The sequence below is a fragment of the Erpetoichthys calabaricus genome, chromosome 1 (genome assembly GCF_900747795.2).
Source record: "Erpetoichthys calabaricus chromosome 1, fErpCal1.3, whole genome shotgun sequence".
Lineage (NCBI taxonomy): Eukaryota > Metazoa > Chordata > Cladistia > Polypteriformes > Polypteridae > Erpetoichthys > Erpetoichthys calabaricus.
The window spans coordinates 277,989,992-278,015,391 of record NC_041394.2 but is presented as its reverse complement, the minus strand read 5'-3'; the positions used below and the strand labels follow the sequence as shown (position 1 = coordinate 278,015,391).

Genomic DNA, 25,400 nt, shown 5'->3' with positions numbered 1-25,400 from the left:
GGGGTCAGTGTTAATCACATGAGCATCAGGCACAAAGAAGTCTACTGCAGAAAACACTTATTGATACACCCACACTCAACATCACTGGACCAATTTAGAATTGCAAATTAAATTAACCTAATGGAACGTTTCTACATCAGGCACTAAGTTGTGCGTAACTTAGTAAATTTTAGTAAATTAAATATTACTTTGTTATTTAGTCACACAGAGTCCGTTTCAACTAGTTTTTCATTGAAGATTTTATAACAACTGTAACAAGATGTAGGAAATCATGGAGGAGACAGACATTTCTCACAACTCATTTCAAATTAGATTCTTCACTAATCGCAGCAAAATGTTTAATCATTTTGCATATAGATTTAGTTAATTTCAGTATAGTATAACCACATACTTTATCTATACTAATATAATAAAAGGCAAAGCCCTCACTCACTCACTCATCACTAATTCTCCAACTTCCCGTGTAGGTGGAAGGCTGAAATTTAGCAGGCTCGTTTCTTACAGCTTACTTACAAAAGTTAGGCAGGTTTCATTTCGAAATTCTACGCGTAATGGTCATAACTGGAACCTCTTTTTTGTCCATATACTGTAATGGAGGAGGTGGAGTTACGTATCGCGTCATCACGCCTCCTACGTAATCACATGAACTGAAAACAAGGAAGAGCCCCAAAGAGCACTGAAGAAAACATTCATTACACAATTGAGAAGGCACAAGACAGCGGCTCACGTGAACTGACTGAATGCAGCACGAGTGATCACTTCGATACTGCGGAAACAAAGCACGGTGTAAAAGGTAAGTTTAAATTAAGTTTATAGAAACGCTACCGCTGCCGTTTGCAATACCATATTCGCGAGATACAAGTTTAATGAGAAACGCTCCCGCTGCCGTTTGCAATACCATATTCGCGAGATACAAGTTTAATGAGAAGACACAAGGTATAAACGCAGCACGTCGGAAACAAAGCACAGTGTAAACCTAAAGTTTAAATTAAGTTCATAGACCTACAAAAGGTTGCCATTGATTTGAGGCAAGATTGCTTTTCTCCTGTACAACTATACGTTGCATTCTCAAGAGTGTGCTTGCACAGCTTGGTCATATTACAACCGGAGTGCCGAACTGACAACGTGGTATACAAACAGAACTATAACAATCGTAATAAACGAACAAAAAAACAGCGGACAACCCGTGGATTAAATAAAAAGGCTGCTTCTGTTGGCGAAGCAACGAAAAAGGAAGACCTTATATGGCGTTCGTTTATAAAACAGCGGAGAGGCTGTGTGACGGCAGCTTCACAAAAAAACAGATGCTTAACAAATTGTTATTGGTATATTTTCCCTCAATTTAAAAAGGTTTTCTTTTCTTAATAAAAATTTCAAAGCAGTACTTCGCCGGGGCAAAGCGCGGGGATTTGAGCGACTGACGCATACAGACATATTCAAGAGTGCAGGTATTTCGGAAACAAAGCACCGTGTAAACCTAAAGTGTAAATTAAGTTCATAGACCTACAAAAGGTTGCCATTGATTTGAGGCAAGATTGCTTTTCTCCTGTACAACTATATGTTGCATTCTTAACAGTAAGCTTGCACGGCTTGGTCATATTACAACCGGAGTGCTGAACTGACAACGTGGTATACAAACAGAACTATAACAATCGTAAAAAAGGAAAAAAAGAAAAGCGAAGAACCGTGGATTAAATAAAAAGGCTCCTTCCTTGCCGAAACAAGGAAAAAGGAAGACCTTATATGGCGTTCGTTTATAAAACAGCGGAAAAGCAGTGTTAAGGCTGCTTCACAAAAAAACAGCAGAGCGCCTTATATGAGCAGGCAGTCAGCTAAAGAAGGGAATCAATAAATAACTATAATCGTAATAAACGAACAAAAAATAGCGGAGAATCCGCGGACTACATAAAGCAAATGGGTACCTGAACAGAACAGTGAGTCTCAAATAGCTACACAATAGCTATAACAATCTTTATAAATGAACAATAAAAGAATACAGAACCGCTAAGCTAGGAGAAAGGACGGCCTTATATGGCGTTCGTTTATAAAACAGCGGAGAGGCTGTCTAAAAGGTAGCTTAACAAAAAAACAGATCCTTAACAAATTGTTATTGGTATATTTTCCCTCAATTTAAAAAGGTTTTCTTTTCTTCTTAATAAAAATTTAAAAGCAGTACTTCGCGGGGATTGAGAGAGAGAGAGAGAGAGAGAGAGAGAGAGAGAGAGAGAGAGAGAGACAGATATATAGACATGCATATATAGATAGATATATCTATATATCTATATATATATATGTAGATATGTATATATATGTAGATATGTAAATATGTATATGTATATATGTGTCTGTATGTGTATGTATGTACAGTATGTGTATATGTGTCTGTATGTGTATATATATGTTGATATGTGTGTATGTATGTGTATATATATGTTGATATGTGTGTATATAATATATATATATATATATATATATGTGTATATATGTATATATATATGTACATGTAGATATGTATATATATGTTTACATAACCTCTTTAACACACTACTTCTCCGCTGCGAAGCGCGGGTATTTTGCTAGTATTTTAATAAACCCTATCATTTAAGGAACACATGAAAAAAAATTAAAATTGCCACTTTACTGAAGCAATGTTTGTCTGTTCAATATATTTAAAAAAAATGATACGTTATCTATGGTTAATAAAGTATCTAACAAAAGGGGATGCACAGACAGTCCTCTTTTTGCAGGAGTACTTCACAGAACATGCTGCTATAGTAATAAACACTATTGTATCTTTGTGTAGCAGCCTTATTATTTTGTCACAAACATGAAGCATTTCCAAAGAATAGTTGCCTCAAATAATATATTTACTCACATCATACTGAAAAATACATGAAACGTTTTAATTTATTTCATGATTAACTGAACTAGAAGTAGGCGTATCTCATTCTTCAAGTCAGTTCTGGGGATTATTCTTCCATAACTGAACAGGCTATATACAGTCATTTTTTATTTTCTAGTTTTTTTTTTTTTCTCTTTAAACATTGTCAGATGATAGGAAGACTCAGAAACAGAGTAGTGTCTACTATATCCCTTTGCTGATGAGGCATCAGGTGAATTGTGGGCATCCTCAGGAATACCACCAAAGTTGTGTTGTTGGCCTTCTGGCAGGTTGTTTAACAACATACACAGCAATATGAGTTGTGGGTGACACTGTAGAATTATGAGATGACAATACCTCTCCTTGGCTTCGGAGTATTTGTGTGATTTTGCCAAGGAATAATTCAATATACATGACATTTCAGTTTCTCTGGACTCTCAACTATTGTATAAGAGACAAACCCACCTTGAGAAGTTGCTAGTCATGGTTTTTCATCTCTCTTCCATCTTATACTCGCAACGCATACATAATCTCAAGAGGCTATGTCTATGACTTGACTATGAATACCTGTATAGGATTTAGGAGTCCTGTATGTGCTATACTTTAGGCACCACACTCCATGATGGGTTTCAAGGAGCACAAACAAAGTGCATAATTAACCATTAAAAAGTACAGCTGGAGACTCCTTTTGTGTAGGACATGGAATGTTTCAACATGACATTTTAAACAATTCATTAACAATTATTAGTTAAAATTAGTCACTTGCCTTCCTAGGGATAAGTTGGCTGATCCTACACCAGACTGATTATCAGTACCGTGAAATGCTTCATAGTGTCTGAACAATTCTTCTGCAGAAACATGAGATTTCATGCACTGAGGACAAATGAAGCCCTGTTAGGATAAAATTTCACTGTTAAAATAATCAGCATGAGCAATATTTTAATAAATACTAGCACCTTTACCAAAACAAAACATTAGAGTTTATGTTTTTACTTATAAGAAAGGAAATAATTATAACATACTGTAGCTTACAAAAACTGACCAGAAAAATATAAAAAAAACACATCTGCACCCAAAAAAATGGCTAAGACACCCAAAGTATATAGTAAAGTTCTTTTATTGACAAAAAGGATAGGTAGACAAATGGATAATACAAAGTACAATGATAAGCAAAGGAAGACAAAAAAAAAAAAAAAAGAAAAATCTGCTCCATCCCAGGGCCCATGCTCACATATGTTTCTCTTGTTCAATTTTTTTCCTTTAGTATCCTTGCCACACATAACCCACACTCAACTTGAAGCTCAAAGGGCTTAGGTTTGAGGCACATTTACACTCACTTAGGTGGGTGTAAAAAGTTTATCACATCAAGTACTGGCTCTGTCAGGTTGGAGTCTATTGAACTATTTGCCCTTTTTAAGCCGTTACTTCGCACACATACTCCATTTGCTACATGAAGCAGTACTTGTTAACTTTAGAAGAGTTTATAATTGCAGGCACTGAGGCAACGGTCCAAACCTGAAAGTCTTTAAACTTACACAATACATTCACTTTGAAGCAGGGAAAAGTTATTGCATATTGATTTATGTACTGTGGTTGCACATGTATTAAATAAGTGCTTTTTCAAAGTTCTAAAAAAGATACATTCCATTTGTGTGAGCCTAGGTGTTCTCATTACTGTACTTGTGTGATTCCCTTTCACACTCGGCAGCATGGTTCTGGTACCCAGCGTTCTGGAAGTTAACACACAAACTTAACTTGACAGGATTTTTAATACTGGTTATATTTATGTTAATTTTTTTTTTTTTTTTTTTTATTTCCTATGTATTTAGACAAAAAAATGTCTCCCTTTTACCAGCACATCTTTCATTATGAAAGTATGTGTAACATAATGTTGATAGTTTCTGCAAATTCTGTCTTACCTTAGCCAGGACACAATAATACAGAAGTGTTGTAACAGATTGGGGATATGTTGGAGACAAAAATGTATAAAGTTTCATAGGAAAACACATAGTATGAAGCTGCTGACAGACTCGAAGCAACTAGTAGTGCATGTGTTGCAAATGAATTCTAACGGCCCTTCAGAAGAGAATGAATGCCTGTGGTGCAGAGAGTGGAACTTGTTAATATCAGTGGTGAAAAATATGGAACTTGCCTGTGCGTAAGTTTGCCTTCTCCTATGATTAAGAACGTGGGAACTAAAAAGACATATTTTTGTTAGTGCAAGTGTGATGATTGATCTACAATATAAATTGTCAGAACTAACCGCTTGTTAGAAAGCAGCATGACAGACCAGCCATCTCACTGGTTTAACACTGTGCATTTTAAAATGCTAAGGCACCTCACAATATACTTTAAACTTTTGGGAGTTTACACATCTCATCTATGAGCTACTAGTTGCAGATTCAGAGTATCTGTATACTGCCACTTTTTGATAAAAAACTAAACACACACACAGTGCATTGTTTGCCTGGATTATTGAATATATTTCATAATATATACACTGTAGATAGATCAGGCAATAAACAGTTGTGTCTTGCCTTCTCTGTATAGAAATAACCTTTTAACTTTTCTCCTTTTATATAAAATAATGTGCATCAGCCAATATAAATATCTCATACAGTATATCTGAATGAAATCTTTTTAAAACCATTACAGTATATATAAGTTTGAATACAGCACCAAAGTCATCATCAGTGAATATGCTGGTTTTCTTGTCAAGGAATCAAGCTTGATATACTGTATATTAGCTGGGTATATTCTTCCTAATTGGGTCAAACAAAGAATATGCTCATTTATTTTCAAAATCAGTGAGAGGTTAGGAGCACGCTCTGATACAGAGCATTGCCGCATCCACCACATGACAAATCAACTCAGGATCTCCAGATTAGGACCCAAGTGCAGCCATGCAACGGGTGACACCTCAGCGCCACACTAGTTCAGATGGAATGGAACAGTGTGAGGTTTTTAATCGTGACTGGAGTGCCAATTCTGGCACCAACCTCCAGGATTTTCCCTGCAGGTTGGAGGGCCTACTTGCAGGGCTGGATGCAAATTAACGACATACCCTGCCTCATAGCCACCACTCCACCCAAAATTAGTGACTGATAAGGAATTTATTTTCACTATAATTTTTAGCAGCAAAAATAAAATCTTGTTTGACAGGACATATTCTATTTTCATTCATATTTATCTTAAGTATATGAAAGGTTTTTCTTTTTTTGGATGAACCTACTGTTCACTTTTACACTAAAGAATAACAGATAATATCTTTAGTGGAATAAGCTACAAAAAAAAAAAAATATAGTAGGCATATTATATATTATATATATATATATATATATATATATATATATATATATATATATATATATATATATATATACACATACACATATATACACACATACACATTGGTTTCTGAAAATGGATGGATGTATATATTCATTCCTAGGATGAAGGAAAACTACTGTATCAATAAAAGGGAAAAATTAAATTAAGAAACATTATTCTCCAAGATCTAGTAACTAGCTTAGAAACTACTACGCTAAATTAAACCACTACAAAAAAGTCAAAAGTGAATTGTCCATAGATTTAGGACTGCCCAAAAACCCATCAACACCAACAATTAACATGCACTAGACAGGTAATTAAGTATTTTTGAAGAATACAGGAAAGCACCACCACACAGCATCAAAATATAAAATACAGTGACGCACGGCAATATCATGTAGAGAATTTTGCTGCTCCTGTTTCTTAGTGCCTCCTTCTCCATGCTCATGCTCGTAATGGTCAAAAAGTTCACTGGGAGTTTGGTAAGAACAGATACAGTAAGGACAGATGAAGCCCTGTGAAATTGCAATGTCAAGCAACACAAAATTGAAGATTTTCAAGACGTACAAACAATAATTTCATGCAATTCAAGTGAAAAGATTCAGCAAGACTGCATATTCACAGGCGGGAAAACATATTTAAAATATTATCTGTCAGCTTCAACACAGATATAAAACACAGTAAAATGACAATTCAAGATATAAGACAAATACCACATTTATAGAAATGCTCTTCCCTTTATGAAATAAACGTCCTTTTTTTTATAAAAAGAACTTTTAATGAGATTAAAGGATACGTTTGGCAATTTCCAAGTCAAAAGTATTTATCAATCATGTTATGTATTTATTTGGCACACAAAATTTGTGTTTATAATTTTTAAAAAAAATAACTAGCATGCTTTTGTCTTTTATAGTAAAGGTGAAGGGTACTGAGGTGCCAATATGGCATAAAACCAACAGAATACAAACAATTCAACGCAGCAAAGGTTTACATCTAAGAAAATGTGCCTTCTGCATTTATTAGGCATACTTTTGACAAGATAAATAAACTGAAAACAATACATTTTATTAAATATTCTTGGTACTGTTTTTTGAGTTAAGGATACATTTCCTGTTCATTTTTCCACTCACAGCGGGAGTCATGATTGTAGTTCTGACACCGCTCACTTCCCAATCCCACCACCATTCACCAAATTTCCAAAGCTTCGTCCCTAAATATCTTTTGTAATTCAATTGTTCTGCCATGGGTTGTAACTATACACAGATGTGTGCTCCAATCATATATTTATTTCCTAAACATCACCTACTTTTCGCCTATTGCATTCTGTATTGTTATTTTATATAGCCTGTGGTGAGAGATTCAAGCCAAGTGACAGCATGGTGCAGAAGACCGCATGTAACAGTTTCATTGTATTTTGTATACCTAAGAATAAGTTTAAAATTAACTGATTATACCGCATTGCATATATTTATACATACATTTATATAACTCCTAGAATTTTGAAAGAGCCAAGCCACCTGCATGTCTATACCAAGTTGCAGTGGTAAGCAATTGTGTGTGCACACGATAACAAAAAATACTAAAGAGGGTGAAAAAAAGGCCAAGAGTTCAATTATACATAGATCACAAACAACAGTATGGAAAAATGTTTATTATCCCAGCAAATCTGTTTGAATTAAAAATTAATTGTTGGAAATGTCCTATATAGGAATGTTCTATATTGTGGTGAGCCAAACCCACAATGGTACAGATGGAAACTCCACAATCCAATTGTATAATGCATAGCGAGTTGCTGCTGCTGAAGACATGGTAATAACGGAGAATAATATTTTTCAGAGAGTAAACTCACAGACACTAGTTGATACCAATCAGTCCTTAAATATATGCAAGGAATATGCAACTCCATGAAGATCTTGGCGCTGTGAGGCTCGAATGATAGCTCTGCACTACCACTCTGCCTATGCTAAACTGTACTAAACTTCAATGTGATTAAAACTAAACGCATGCCTATAAAGTCTGTTCAGTTCTTGTCATGTGCTCCACTCCTTTCTCGCTTTACCACCCAAGCACAAGAATGCATGAAGATACCAGGCAGCAACATACAATAATTTTTTTTAAATTAGATAAGATTCTGAATTAGCAATACAGTGTGAGTGATCGTATGACCTTTTTCAGTGATTATTGGCTAGATGTCTACAGAAGAGAGGCTGCAATTTACATCTGGGTATCAACACTGAAAAATGTCAACAACAGCGTTTACAGATGATATTTCAAGGTGATAAGTATATGCTGGAAGAAACCACAACTCTAGGGTGCGAAGCCCTATACCACCCACATACCTAGCAGCAACCAAACTATTGGGCATCTTGTAGCTCGTGTTCCAAGGATAACCAGTAGCAAGTGATGAGATACAAGTAGTAGCTTAGTGTTTTAAAACGCATTCTTATTAAAAAAAATGTTACTTCCAAGGTGAGTAAATATTTCAATTTAAAATTATAAATAATGCTTATTAATTAAAAACACCCAAACAGCTCTTCAAAGAGACAAGACACTGAGAAAGTCATTATAACCTCAGTGCAACTACAGAGTGCCACCAAGCACATGTCCCAGTAACTCTTATGCACTTAGCTCCAGTTACAGCGGTAATGGATTCCCTGTCCTCCTAGAAAGACCTCTGCTTCTCCACAGAGCTGACTCTCCAGTTCGCACATGCTGCAGCTTTTCCACAGCGCCAACATTACACACCAACTTCTGTCCAGGACCACCCTTCAAAAGTCACTTTCACTGCCATTAAAAAGAATTGTTCAGCAGATCTGGACATCCCACAACAGCTTTCCCCAGATTCAGGACTCGCACTCACGTTCCTCACTTCCCATATACTCATTTCATCTAAGCTTACGATTCTATTCCTTTCCCCACAATCCAGTTGCTTTTAAACACTGGAGTTCATTAGCACAATTCCTGGCAATTTCTGTCGAAAAGTTGCTGAGGAGGAAGATGAACAGTGAAGTAAAGCACACAGCTAATCTCCTTTTAATATGGCTGAATCTAACAACAATAGTTTGTGTTGTGCTTTTGTTTCTTTCTACAACAACATGGATACACTGTTTTGCAGTATGTGTGCAATCTCCATATATGGATCAATACCTGAAAAAAATCTTTGGCTTGAAAAGTGGACATATCTGGTAAGTTTAATTACTTTGTTTTCACATTGGGATCCCGATAGCCTTTATCTATACTAATTAATAAAAGGCAAAGCCCTCACTGACTGACTGACTGACTGACTCATCACTAATTCTGCAACTTCCCGTGTAGGTGGAAGGCTGAAATTTGGCAGGCTGATTCCTTACAGCTTACTTACAAAAGTTAGGCAGGTTTCATTTCGAAATTCAACGCGTAATGGTCATAACTGGAACCTCTTTTTTCACAATATACTGTAATGGACGGCAGCTCGATGGCCGTGGGAGGAGGAGTTGAGTGTCACGTCATCACGCCTCCCACGTAATGACGTGAAAAGACTGTGAACGCAGTAGGGAGGAATGAAGGAGGAGCCGCAAACAGCGAAGAACAAAAAATTCATTAAACAATTGAGAAGGGAGCGAAACAATAAGAAGCGAGCGAGTAAAGCATACAAGCATCTTCATAAGGGAAACAAAGCACGGTGTAAAACGTAAGTTTGAATTAAGTTTATAGAAACGCTCCCGCTGCGGATTGCAATAACATATTTGCGAAATAAAAGAACACAGTAGGGAGAAATGAAGGATGAGCCGCAAACAGCGAAGAACAAAAAATTCATTAAACAATTGAGAAGGGAGCGAAACAATAAGAAGCGAGCGAGTGAAGCATACAAGCATCTTCATAAGGGAAAAAAGCACGGTGTAAAACGTAAGTTTAAATTAAGTTTATAGAAACGCTCCCGCTGCGGATTGCAATAACAAATTCGCGAGATAAAAGTTTAATAAGAAGACACGAGGTATAAACGAACCACACGTCGTAGCGCAATGTCAGGGGCTTCACCTCTGGCGCTGACGTTCGAGATTCGATACCCGAGAGCGGATGCAGTGAGTGTGTACGCCTGATGAGTTCAGAATTAGGGAGAAACACGTGTCGCGTACTCTTTGCATTATTTGAAAGTAAACTATTAAAACCATTCTATGATCTGCTTCTCGCAACTGAAAGACGGCACATGGCGGATGTTAGCCGACTTGCTGACCGCAATGTTAGGGGCTTCAACTCTGGCGCCGCAAACAGCGAAGAACAAAAAATTCATTAAACAATTGAGAAGGGAGCGAAACAATAAGTAGCGAGCGAGTGAAGCATACAAGCATCTTCATAAGGGAAAAAAGCACGGTGTAAAACGGAAGTTTAAATTAAGTTTATAGAAACGCTCCCACTGCGGATTGCAATAACATATTCGCGAGATAAAAGTTTAATGAGAAGACACGAGGTATAAACGAACCACACGCTCTAGCGCAATGTTAGGGGCTTCACCTCTGGCGCTGACGATAGAGATTCGATTCCCGAGAGGGGATGCAGTGAGTGTATACGCCTGATGAGCCCAGAATTAGGGAGAAACACATGTCGCATACACTTTGCATTATTTGAAAGTAAACTATTAAAACCATTCTATGATCTGCTTCTGGGAACAGAAAGAGGGCACGTGGCGGACGTAAGGCGACTTGCTGACAAACCACAAGCGTGACCTGGCAGGTAACCACCCATACAATCAGATTGTGATTCAGAAAACGAATGCCATGAATGTAATTACCACGATCTACATACTGTCAAATAAACGAAACACACGCCGTAGCGCAACAGCTGTGAAAAGGGAGCTTCACAAAAAAACAGATCCTTAACAAATTGTTATTGGTATATTTTCGATCCGTTTAAAAAGGTTTTCTTTTCTTCTTAATAAAAAATTAAAAGCAGTACTTCGCGGCAACGAAACGCGAGAATTTGGCTATATATATCTGCTTCTCGCAATTAAAAGAGGGCACGTAGCAGATGTTAGACGACTTGATGACCAAGCATAAGCGTTACCTGCCAGGTAACCACCCATACAATCAGATTGTGATTCAGACTAAGAATGCAATGAATGTAATTACCCCGATCTACATACAAGGCGAAAGTCTTGCAACATTCAAAGATGATGGTTTGGGATAAGTACACCATGGAACATAAAAGAGCTTATGAAGCCTTGAACTGAAAAAAGCAAGATATCAGAGATCGTAAAAAAACAAAAAAAGGAGGTAATGTCGTTTTACTCGCTGTAGATTTTAGTCAAACATTACCAGTTATTCCACGAGGGAGACCAGCAGATGAACTCAACGCGTGTTTAAAATCCATGCTTCTCCCACGCTCGGTTATATGTCGCGTGTTCTCGGGTAGGTACACCAAAAAATGTATACATTTAAGCATGTAATGGGCAAAGAAAAAATGAGGTATACCCGAAGGCACTGCAGTAGTACTCAATGTAACTTTACTTCTTAAATGTTAATGTTTTACTGTTTAATAATTTATACGCTTCTTAGATGTTGTTCAAATTCTTTTATCAAAATACCAGTGACAGCGCAATGCACGATAACATGGAGTGAATACACCATACGCATCCGCCCACGGCCGCCCTGGTGTGCGCAGATAGGAGTTGATTCTACAATAAAATAAAATAAAGATAAAAAGAGTAATACAATCATCACCCATAATGCGGATAGTAGACGTGACGTACTATATGTGTACCAGATTTCAAGTCAATAGGTGAAACGGTTTGCGAGCTACAGGTGATTTAAAATCCTGGACAGACAAACGAATAGCCACGGTAGCAAATTATAGAAGATTTTACTGTTTAATAATTTATATTTATATGAAATGTGCTTCTTATATATTACTTCATATTCTCATATGATAATGATGTTAATGTTGTTTATATTGATTTCTATGTTATTGTAAGTGCATGTATGTGTGTATATGTATGTATGTATGTATGTATATATATATATATATATATATATATGTATATATATGTGTGTATATATATATATATGTATATATATGTGTGTATATATATATATATATATATATATATATATATATATATATATGTGTGTGTGTGTTTATGTATATATATAATATATGTGTTTATGTATATATATAATATATGTGTTTATGTATATAATATATATATATATATATATATATATATATAATATATATATATATATATATATATATATATATATATATATATATATATATGTGTGTGTATATGTGTATATATATGACAGCAACACTCATAACAATGACCACACAATTACATTGACAATCATGTTACGTTATTTTTAAAATGTTTCCTTTACTTTTTCATAACCTCTTTAACACACTACTTCTCCGCTGCGAAGCGCGGGTATTTTGCTAGTCTTCATTATAAAACTCAGGAGCTGGCTACATATTTTAAAAAACATTTATAAAAATGCTTCACTTAAGAACACTTCATATGGGAAATTAATATTTACCTTGATTATGAAGAAATAGCCAAGGCATGAAAAATTCCAAATCCTTTAAGCATCACATTATACCATGAAAAAAGCAAAATCCAATCAAAAATATTAACATTTTCAAAAGAGAATGAGACATTTAATAATAAACTTAGAACATACATACAGTAATCCCTCACCTATCGCGGGGGTTACGTTCCAGAGCCCCCCGCGATAGGTGAAAATCCGCGAAGTAGCGACCTATATTTATTTTATTATTTATACATATTTCAAGGCTTTATAAACCCTTCCCACACTCTTATAAACCTTTCTCACTCTCTTGTTAACCTTTCCCACGCTCTTATAAACACTTCCTATGCTCTTAAACACTTTCTGCATTCTTAAACACCGCAGACCAACACTGCACACTGCACGCAGCGATCAGACATCAATGTGTCTGCACTCGCTTTGTGAAGGGGGGCAGCTGAACTCTCAGCAGAGCAGAAATGGACTTTGTGCTGCTTCTGCCAAAATGCCTGCTTGTCGCTCTGCGCGTTCGAAAGTAGGAGGAGGAGTGGGGGTGTGTGAGGGCTGAACGCAATTTCGCTCAAACCCCCCTCCCCGGAGGCGCAGTACGCTCCTGCCACTTCACATTGTCAAGGGGGTGGGGAGGTGAATGAACGCTAAGGAGAAGTGGACTTTGTGCTGGCTTTGTGCTGCTTGTCGCTCTGCGTGTCAATAATTTAAAAGCCTGTACAATCAGGCTTTTAGGTGTACATCACCTATTTTCCTGTCTCACTGTCTTGTCTTGCGTGAAGTTAAAATGTTTTATAATAGTGAGATGTTACTCATATCCTTAGCCCGACATCCACATATCATATGTGTTAACAAAGTGTGTTTTATAAGTTTACATGTGTTTAAAGTATGTGGGATGGGTATTTTAAGGCTTAAACTATAAAAATGTTTATTTATATGGTCTTTCTATATTGCGGATTTTCTTCTGTTGCTGATGGGTCTGGAACATAACTTCCGCGATAGACGGGCAATCACTTGTATTTAAAAACCCGCGAAGTCGTGAATCCGCGAAAAGTGAACCGCGAAGTAGCGAGGGAATACTGTATATACATATATATATGTATACATACATATATATATTACAGAAACAACTAGATTTTGTTTTTAGAATTCATATTTTCCGGGTGTTGTCAAACAAACATATACAGTACTGTTTAAAATAAAGTTACTCCTGACTTCTGAACTCCTCTGTGAATACCTGTAAAGCAGTGTTTCTCAATTATTTTCTGTCATGCCCCCCCTAGGAAGAAGAAAACATCTCGCGCCCCCCGCGCGACTATAAATAGTATCATTTGTCTATAAAATTGTTATAAGTACACCTCTGCATAACACTGTATCCTTATTAATGTATAAGAGAATAAAAAAAGAAAGAAATATGGACCAATTTACAACAAAGAATAGCTTTATTAAATGTAACAGAAAAGATTTAAAGTGCATTCTAAATTCAAAAAAAATTACATCCTTAATTAAACTATAAACATTTTTTGATTGACCATGTCAAACCATATGATACTGAAAAAAAATACATAAAATCAATAAATAATAATGCATTCAAACTGATCACCAACATTTACTCAGGAGCACAATATTAAAAAAACTTTAACCTGCAAAACAAAAATATATAAAATAATTTGAGCTGATTTTTTAATCAGAGATGATGTCTGGATTAATGGCTACAATGAGCACGTTTTGCAATGCACAGCTTTTTGAAGCAGGGTTTGAAGCAGGACACAGCAACTCTCAGCTCCTTCTCAATGTGTAGCCGGGACCTGTATTTGCTTTTCAGAGCAGCAACAGCAGAGAAGCCAGTCTCACACAAGTAAGAAGTTGCAAATGGAAGAAGAATGTGCACAGCTCTTTGTCTTAAGAGTGGATATTGCTTCTCCACATTCAGCCAGAATTCACTCAGTGTCTGGGATGTGAAACTTAGTCTCAATATGGAGTCAGATGTGATTTCTATGAACTGCTCCTTCTCTGCAAGGCTAAAACCAGTTGGGGCTGGTGCATTAAAAGGATCTCTCACCCAGTCATACTGGGAACTGTTTTTAGGGAAGTACTTTGTAAAGAATCCCATCAGTGATGAAATATGCTGCTTAAAATATGGAATCACTGAGGTGACATCATAGTCAGTAGTGTCAACAAATTCCTGCAAGTTCTCAAATGACACAGTATTTCCTTCATCAAGTCGCCTGCCCCACATTGCAAGCTTTCGAGTGAAAGAGTTGATCTTGTCTGTGACCTGAGGGAGGTGTTGATTTTTCCCTTGAAGCTGTAGATTTAGTTCATTGAGCTTTCCAAATATGTCACTCAGGTAAGCAAGTTTCATCAGAAAGTTCTCATCACTAAACTTTCTTGCAACTTCATACTTGTGCTCCTGCTCCAAAAACATTCTTATCTCTTCTCTGAGCTCAAAAACTCGGGATAACATTTTTCCTTGTGACAGCCACCTTGCTTCACTGTGAAACAGCACAGCTTGATGTTCAGCTCCCATCTCCTCACAGATAGCAGAGAAAACTCTTGTTTTTAGTGGTCTGGTCTTTATTAAATTGACTACTCCTACAATGTCAGTCATAACCTCACTTAATTCAGAGGAAAGGTGCCTTCATGCCAGTGCCTCTCTATGTAAAATCCAGTGTGTCCACTCAGCATTAAGTGAAGCCTTCTTTATGAGAGTCCGAAGTCCTTTTCTCATCCCTGCCATGGTCTGTGCACCATCACTGCAAACACCAATGCAGTTCTCCCACTTTAGCCCATTCTCAGTCAGGAAGCAGTCTAGCATTTTGAATAGCTCTTTGGCTGTGGCTCTGTCTCTGACATATTTACAAAAAAGTAGATCCTCACACAGGGAATTTGTCATTTCAAAACGTACATAAGCAATAAACAAACAGTCTTTGTTGCTGTCAATTGCTTCATCAAATTGTAAGGCAAAACGTTTATCTTTGAGTTTTTCTACCAGCTGTTCTTTAAGATCGTCAGCAATGTCATTTATACGTCTAGCAACAGTGTCATTTGACAGAGGGATAGTTTTTATTTTTGCAGCACTTGCGTCATCCAGCATGACAGAGACCATGTCTAATACTGCAGGCAGTATCAGCTCTTCTGCTATGGTGTGGGGTTTTTTGCACTGAGCAATTTGGTACGCCACCTTATATGATGCCAACAACGCTCGCTGGTTTACTGAAGTAGCAGTCAGAAAGCGGGATGATTGCTGGCAATATTCAACACGTTTTCGCTGAAAAAACTCAAGCGGCTTATCAGCGTGATTAGGGTGTAATGTCTTTAAGTGACGCCTTAATTTATTTGGCTTCATGCTGTCCGCTGCCAACATTTTTAGACACAGTAAGCACACCGGTCTTTCCTTGTCTCCCACCGTAGTCACAGTGAAGCCAAGCGCTACATACGCTTCGTCATATTTCCTCGTCTTAGCTTTCGGGAGACTTTTGTTTGTCTCTTTATCTTCTTCTTTCTCCGCCTGTCTTCTCATCCCTGTTAAAAAATTTTTCATGATGTCACTTGAGGGTCTGCTACACTTCGTGTCTACACTTCATACTCATACTTTGTACTGTGTGCAAAGCGCGCATGCTCAATGCAAACAAAACCCCTACACCACCGAGCGAATGCTCCCTGCGCACACTCTGCCAATGAGAGCGCCACTGCCCCTTAATGTAGTGGAGTGGTATTGCACTTTATTCTAGAACAGTAAAAAAAAATCAAAATAGAAAAATAAAAAAGCATGTTCCCCGAGGTCAAACGCGCCCCCCTTGACGGAGCCACGCGCTCCCCCGGGGGGGCGCGCCCCACTATTTGAGAAGCACTGCTGTAAAGTAACAAATACTAGGTCTCTACCCGACATTGTAATAGAAACAATGTTTCCTCTCAAACTCCGCTTTGCCACTATTTACACAGTAATGGTGGTATACATTTGTCCTGCCGAAGTGATCATTTTCCATTTTATTTTTTTCTCTCCAGCCTAACTGGAGATTTTTTTTGTTTTTTTCTGTCCTATTGGCCATTCAACCTTACCTTTTCCTTTGTTACCTACTGTATTATTTTATTGTCTAACCTTGTTTGTTTATGTTATATATTAATATCCTTTTATTTCCTTTTGTAAAGCACTTTGAGCTGCACTGTTGGAATGAAAACATGCTATATAAATAAATGCTGTTGTTGTTCTGTTTAATTGCACAGGCTTTATACAAGTAAATGCTTTAAACTAATGGTGTTTTATCTCCATTCAATTTAACAAAAAAAAAATGAAACAAACATTTAATATATAGATTGATTTAACATTGCCTGAAATAATGCATATTCTTCCATAGGCTTAATCTTACCTACTATCAATATCTTCCACTATTTCATTGAAACCCTGTCTGTGAGGTTGATGAAAAGCAAAATATTAAATCAAGACTCCAACAGGCAGGAAATTCTGAATGAAAAGTGAACCTCCCCAGAAACAAAATACTCCCTATTCCTAGGAAAAAGCACATTATATGCATGTCAACACTGTGAACAGACTTCCCCTCTGGAAGGATGAAATAGTAGTAAGAAAGACAGCGAAATGTAACATATACTGTAGACACATACATACACAGGATTTATTTATAGCTCTCTATTCTATCTTGGAGTAAAGACAAAATATTGCATTGCAAACTAATGATGCAAGATTTCAAGCCAAAACCCTCATCTACAAAGTACTGTGCTTCAGGTACAGGAGAATGATGACACTGACATTAGAATTGTCTGGAGTAAATGGAAATTAGATACTTGTATTTTTTTCTGGATTTAAAGATGCTTTGTGTTAAATCGCAACATTGCTCTTTAAATGAGGGGAAACAAAACAAAGTGGTATTCAAAAAAAGTGAACTGTGATTTATTAGCTTGTTGTATGCAATTATGGCATCCCTATTAAAATAAGATTCCCAGCAGCTGCACTGTATATTGTAACAGCTTCACTTCTACCAGTTAAATATACTTAAATGTTTAGACATAGATCCCTGAACAAAAATTGCCAGAAAAAAAAATTATTAAAACACTTGTAAATGTATAAAGTCAAACACAGTGAATCTAACTACATACCATGACAGCATCATATCAAGATAAAACTAGTAAATACAGTACTAGAACATCATGCGAAGTCTTTCTGTCTTTGGTTTGAACAACTGAAAATGTAAAGTTTGATAAAATACACTGTTATCTATCTTTTAGTCTGGAATTTTTAGTCTTCAGAGTTAACCCAAGCCTCTAATTTCTAATTAACAGTGTATTGTCTATAATTAAAAAGAAGATGTTACATTCTCAATGTCACATTTACACAGTTAAACACTAAAGAAACCACAGGAAATACAATTAAATAAATTCAAATTAATTTTAATTTCTTATTAAATTAATTATCAGTAGCCTCCTCCTATAAACAAAGACTGAAGACTTATTTTACATATTATTAAGATGCACTAAAAATTGCACCAACAAATGTTATAGCACATTTGGCCATAAAGTTGGACACTTTTATAAAGTCATTTATATATGCGAGTCTGCTCAAGAATGATCCACGTTTTGCTGTTTTTCAGTTCACTTTTGGGTTGCACTTGACACAGTGGAGGACAAACTGACTGTCAGAACTACTAGTTTTTAATTCCGGATAACCAAACTACAGATTTGCAAAGCCCAGCAGACTATGAATCAAGAACAAATTTATTATAAAAAAAAAAACAAAAAAAAACAAACACTTCTTTAAGTACGATCTTAACCTTGGCGTATTATAACCTGGTGTCTTTAAAAGTAACACCAGATTGCCTCGTTTATACTTATAGTGTGAAGCCTGCAGGTAGACTACAATGCAAAATGCACTCTCTGTCAATGACCAAAATGTATTTATACTTGTGGCCGCCCATTCAGTCAGTAAGTTGATATTCTCCTAGTCAGCAGGTGAAAGGACTTGGTCAATGTTGCATATCTAACAGTTTCATGGCACAGGAACTGATACTAACCAAAACCATTAACCAAATGCACTGAAGGGATGGAGATCATAATATTTTTGTAAGTGGGTGATCAAAATGATGAACACATGCACTACAAATATTTCTGCATGTCATTCAGCCTGTTGTTCATCATTCTGGCACCCACATAACCAGCTTCTCCCTAAAACCCACCATAGTGTGAAGTACATGGTGAAAACTGAAAACACAACGAAAATTCAGCACGCATTGCTGCTTCTGATGTCGTGTTTGATGTGCTACCCTTGCAATCAGCGTGCATGTGTCAAGTATTAATCAGGTTTACCACACACACCCACTAGTGACCAACATACTGAAATTGTGCAGCAAATATGTAAAGTAAGAGAAATAGCTGTAAAGCAACTAGGGTAATGAGGGCAAGAACGACAAAAGTGAATCTTGCTTCCTCTGTTAGTTTACTGCAATATAAATAAGGGTAAAAAAAAAAAGGGACAGGACAAGGTGAATCGTTCCACTACTGCTTCAAAACCAAGTGAAAAGAATCAGAATTACTGTACAAGTAGCAGTATAACAAAAATAAATGGAAAATAATTTTACAAATATTGGAAGACTTTTTTCAGCTGATTAAACATCAAGGATATTCCACAAAGTAGCACTGATTGCTTTGCAGTGCTATATGCACAGAACATGAAGAAGCCATATATAAAAGTGATTTTTTTTTTTTTTTTTTTTGTTTCAAGCAAAACTACGGTAAGACTGAAAAGGTGAGAAAGCACAGTAACATCAGACTGTTTACTATGCTAGTCAGGTTGCAAGATCTAAAAAATGCTGATGCTGAGCTGAGTCATTTCATTAATTTACAACTTGGAAACAAAAATGTACACGGATACCGCAAGTAACTCTTTTCAGTTGACAGGGTTTGCTAGTACTGAATAAATTACCTAAATTATTCAGGACCTTGTTGATCACAAGTTATTTCTTGAATGTTCCAACAATACCCATGTCACAGGTTTTTAATGTTTCGGCCTTAGAGGTTAGATACCACCATACTACCATACTTCATTAGAAACTGAAAATAACACCTTCCTCTCTGGTATACGGCAGATTGTGAAAATGCTGCTTACTATTAGCCTAAACACTGCAGTGTGTGAAAATGCTATTTCATGCCTAAACTGCATCTTTACTAACATGAAGACCAGTTTAATGGTCCAAGCATGACAACATTTAATGCAGCTGTATAAATGCAGTATAAATGAAGTACCGTAGATCACTAGCTATAGTGAACTAAAGCTGTAAAGAATATATTGCACTTCAGCATAACCCTGAAGGTCAAACAGATGATAATTTGACAAGAGAAACTAATTGGTTGGGTCTAAATTAGATCTGGAAAAAAAGAGAATATTAATGCAATTTTTCAGCTTATTTTTGATAACATATTTTGTGTACATTGAAAAAAGACCACAAATCAACAATTTAAAAAAAATAAAAAATCACCCATTTCTGAAAATATTCTCCTCCAAGATTCTGATTGTTTATATTGTAATGATAGATAGATAGATAGATAGATAGATAGATAGATAGATAGATAGATAGATAGATAGATAGATACTTTATTAATCCCAATGGGAAATTCACATTCTTCAGCAGCAGCATACTGATACAATAAATAATATTAAATTAAAGAATGATAATAATACAGGTGAAAAAAACAGACAATAACTATGTATAATGTTAAATATTAACGTTTACCCCCCCTGGTGGAATTAAGTGCTATGCACTCTACAAAAAAATCAAAATAAGTACAAAATACATAACAGCTGTAAAAAGTTGCAATTAACCCTCTACCTCATAAACAAAGCTGGGCTACCAGAAAGTGCACCTGGACTACCAGTTTGGTAGCCAAGAAGACTACTATATGCATTTACAGTTTATCCACCCCTGATATACCATGGCAATACTTTTTACATTAAAAAGACAAGTAAAGAATACATATAACATTTTTATTTATTAAGAATCCCTTAATTAAGTGCATGTGCCTGTGCATGACTGTGAATGCCTGGCAGGGTGACAGTGGAAGACATTAAGAATGAACACCATCAAGTGACAAAGCAAAATGAAATACTGAGAAAGAACTGTGTTGTCCTGAGGTGTCTAACAGACACAATATAACTGCTTTGCTACCAGAGAGTTAGCTTTTCTAAGGGACTTGATAAGAGTAGAGACTGACAATATGGGCAACTTCAGAGAATTTACAGATGTGTTTGGTTTGCAAAGTATACTCATCTTGACAGCTCACACTGTCATTATCTGCCTATACAAAGTGATTTTCTTATTACTATTAAAACTACAGTTCTGTAGGAGAACAAGAATGAGTTCAAAACATTTTTTCTTTTTTGCAAAATTGCAATTGCAATTGAAAGAGACAACCAGCATTTCATATCATTCATAGTCCATTATAATGAGTTATGAGTGTTTAATTGGTTTCTTTGATGCATCAGGAGGGTAAGATGCAAAAATGCTGGTAACAACTCTGGTACAACCACATGATTATAAAAGTACTTGTTCATATTAAGCAGTAAAGCAAAGATTTAGCTAGGGATACTGTTACATATTATGAATTTTCTTGCCATTAATGACAGCCACATACTTCAGGTCTTGGACATGCACATTCTCTCTTAGGAAACCCAGCTGTTTTAAAGTGGACAAAGCCATAATGGTGCTTCTTTAGAAGTCCTTTATTGAATCCATTTTTACATTTGCTTTTATCTGTTGATTTGGCAAACTCAGCAGTAAGAATATAAATTATCTTCACAACATTATAAAAATTTGCAGGAAAATTATTGGTTCACAGCAGACCTCTGTCACTGAAATGTATTGCAAATAGGTTAGAAAAAAAGCCAACTCAGTTCTTTCAGACAATATCAATCCTATTTGCTCTAAATTCCAGCTGTTACCATCAGACTGCAGATTTAGGTTTCCAAAGGTCAAGAGCAACAGACTGAAGAACATTTTTATTCATAGAGCTATAAGCATTTTAAATTCTGTTACTTGTAGGGATGCTGCTAAATGTTAAATTCTACATTGTTATTTTGTGTACTGTTCAAAGAAATTATTCTTCTTTCCGTTAATCTTGAGTGTCTATTTATGCAATAACATTGGTTGTCAAATGTTGTGTCTTTGTTTATCTATTGGATGTCTGTAAGAATGTCTTCTGTTTTTGTACTTTCCTGCTGTAAACAAATTTCCCTCTAGGATAAAAAAAGTCTACCTAAACCTAAATGAGCACAATATTAAGTCAAATTAAACTGTTTATGAATAGCATGAGGTTATAGTGATGTACTATGATGAGAATGAATGCTGTTAAGATACATTTGGTTTCTCATGCATCTATATGGGCATTCCTTTATTTGCTTTTTCAAATTGCACGTAACAACAATTTTTTTGAAAAGTCTTGCTTCCTGAGAAGTTTTTGCTGATTGTGACATCACGCAGGAACTCTGAGAAATAGACATGGATATGTTTACTGACAATAACGTATTTTGTCATGTTTATGTTTCGCATAAGCTATTAAATTCAACAGAATTAAAAGTGTTTTGCTCCTGTTTTTCTTTTTTAATCCATGTCTGGTGCATCACGTTGCAGTGTCCAACAGTAGTCAGCAAGCATTGACGGATTCCAGTTGCCCTGGTATCGTTTCTCCATTGTAGCAATGTCCTGGTGAAACCTTTCACCTTGTTCGTCACTGACAGCACCGAGATTTGCGGGGAAGAAGTCCAAGGGTGAGTGGAGGAAATGAATCTTGAGTGACATGTTGCACTGCATTGTATTGTATGCTTTGAGAAGTTTGTCTACCAGCTGAATGTAGTTTGGGGCTCTGTAATTGCCCAGAAAATTGTCAACAACATCTTTGAAGGCTTTCCAGGAAATTTTTTCCGGCCCAACTAACAGTTCTTCAAACCGCTTGTTACTCATAACATGTCTGATCTGGGGGCCAACAAAGATGCCCTCTTTGATCTTGGTGTCAGTTATTCTTGGGAACATCGGTCTTAAATAACAAAAACTTTCGTCTTCCTTGTTCAGTGCTTTCACGAAATTCTTCATGATTCACAGTTTTATGTGAAGAGGAGACAAAAATATCTTTTTCAGGTTGACAAGCAATTCATGTGCCACATTTTTCTGTCCTGGAACTAACTTTTTACGGAGTGGCTAGTTCTGTCGAGAACAGTGCGACTCTTTGGCAAGGCTGTCCCATTCAAAGATGAAACAACAGTACTTTGTATAGCCGAGCTGCAGTCCTAGTAACAGAGCAATGACTTTAAGATCTCCACAGATATTCAAATTGTACCTGCTATACTGGATGTGCTTCAGCAACTATTCCATATTCTCATACGTTTCTTTCATGTGTGCTGCATAGCCAACAGGTACTGAAGGATAAACGTTGCCATTGTGTAGCAGAACAGCTTTCAGGCTTAGCATTGACGAATCAAAGATGAGACGCCACTCTTCTCGGTTGTGATCACAACCCAAGGCCGAGAACAATCCTTCAATGTCACAACAGAAACAGAGACTGTTGACTTGTGCAAAAAATGTGCTTATATCATGATGTCGGCCTCGAAACACAGAAATTTTTGTGCTTGGTGACAGCAAACACCATTCCTGCAGTCTCGAACCCAGCAGCTCGGCTTTTGCTTTTGACAGACCCAAATCTCTGACTAAATCGTTCAATTCGGACTGTGTTATCAGATGTGGATCGCCTGATGAGCCCGGTTCAAAATCCGGGTCAATGTCACTGTCAGTACCCTGCATTGCAGTTTCTTCTTCTGGTTCGTCTACAGTCCAATCCTCTGGTGGTTTCAGAATTGGAAGACTGTCGTCATGTGGCACAGGTCTCATTGCTGAAGGCAGATTAGGATATTCAATTGACTTCTTGTTTTTGGCAGAGAAACCAGACATAGTCAAACAGAAGTAACAGTCCGTCATTTGGTCTTTCTGTTCTTGCCATATCATCGGAACAGCAAACAGCATCATCTTTTGAGTGCCTCTGAGCCAGGCTCTCAGACTGACAGCACATGTCGCACAGCAAAGGTGAGGCAACCATTCCATGTCTTGATCACCAATTTTGCAGCCGAAATACAGATGATAAGCTTTCTTCACAAGAGCAGTCATCCAATGTCTCTGAGGCGCAAGTGTATATTCGCCACAGATATAGCAGAATGTATCGCGGCTGTTACGACATTGACGAGACATATCGCCCGACACCAAAACGTCTATAGCATCAAGCTTACTTACTGTCATATTGCTACAGATACTATACTATACTGATACTATACATACACACTGACTATATTAACCAAATGAGCAGGATCAGTGTATGCAAGCCACCTTTATAGCATGCTGAGACAGCGTCAAGCTCGTTCAGACCTGCCCAGGCATGCCAACTCCATAGATCAGGTTCCAACCTGGCCTGATTCCATGCCTGGACATGCCCAGGCTGCACAAACCGTTGTTGAGAAGTCACTTACGGGAGCGAAAATGTTTGGACACAAATATAAGAAAAAATCATGACAAAACTGATTTCTCTGAAACGGTACGTGATGGGTGATATTCGTGATCAGCACCCAAAAATCTATAAGAAACACCCAACAGAGTTCAAGAAGTAAAAACTTTGTTGTGCAGTGTTGTTAATATCATCTTATATAATATGCTACCGTGGCTGTCCGTTTGTCTGTCCAGGATTTTAACTCACCTGTAAGCTTGCAAACCGTTTGAACTATTGACCTATTGATTGGTACACATACACTACATGACGTCTACTATCTGCTTTAGGGGTAACGATTGACCTCTAAGGTTATTCCTCTTTTTATTTTATTGTAGAATCAACTCTCAGCAGTGGCCAGCAGGGCGGCCGTGGGGCACATGCGTATGGACGCCGTTCTCATCCCTATCACCTTCGCCGCCACTTCCCCTAACTGTTCATATCTTACATCATTCTTGAGGCAGATTGAAGACTTAAGTGCTAGCTTAAGTGTAAAACGTAATAAGTAATTGCAATACAAACACTGACTTAATCAGTTTTAACAAGAAAATATGCCGATGAAAGAAGAGAAGAAGCAGGCCACTAGGGTGGAGAAAAGATGAGCTGCTCAGGAAGTATCAAGTGCATCAACCACAGAGCAAACTAATGCTAAACTTACAGAGACAAAGTATGAAAATTATGAATGCTCAAGTCAAGTGTATACACTGCACGTTATCGTGCTGCGCGCCGGTACTAGTATGTTATATTAGGAAAATAAAGAATATGTGCAGTAGATGGTGTGTACTGCTTTTTCTGATCATCTGGTATAATTAGAAATCATGGACAAAATTTTTTGTCATGTTTGTGAATATCATATTGCTCTTGACATTACACTGAAATTCCCAGTAAAATAAAAAACACAGAAAAAAAATATAGGCACTAATATGTGGCCGGGAATGACAATGTAAAAAAATCCTGTCTTATAAAGGCTCACTTCTGCTCTTTTTGAGCCAATGCCAATTTAAATGTCTATGCACATCAAAGATAAGGGTGAGGGAAAACAAAATGTTTGCAGAAGAATATGAATAATCAAGTGTGACAAGCAATATCATCTTCAGAGTTTGGCTTCTCTTCTTGCTCTTTGGAAAAATCTAAATCTAAATGCCTTAAATTTT

At 36.7% G+C, this 25,400-nt stretch overlaps 1 protein-coding gene across 3 annotated transcripts in view; it reads right to left on the bottom strand.

Moving 5' to 3' along the window:
- The window catches only part of eea1 (early endosome antigen 1), a 164,273-nt gene that overhangs the window by 105,058 nt on the left and 33,815 nt on the right, over window positions 1-25,400 (bottom strand). Inside the window, exons 3-4 of one of the 3 annotated variants that reach the window (XM_028815471.2) lie at window positions 6,598-6,726; window positions 3,648-3,772 (exon numbers count right to left, since the gene is read on the bottom strand). In XM_028815471.2, coding sequence (XP_028671304.2) covers window positions 3,648-3,772; window positions 6,598-6,726 — 254 coding nt within the window. The remainder of the gene's footprint in view (window positions 1-3,647; window positions 3,773-6,597; window positions 6,727-25,400) is intronic. The other 2 variants (XM_051929997.1, XM_051929987.1) reach the window with 2 other exon arrangements.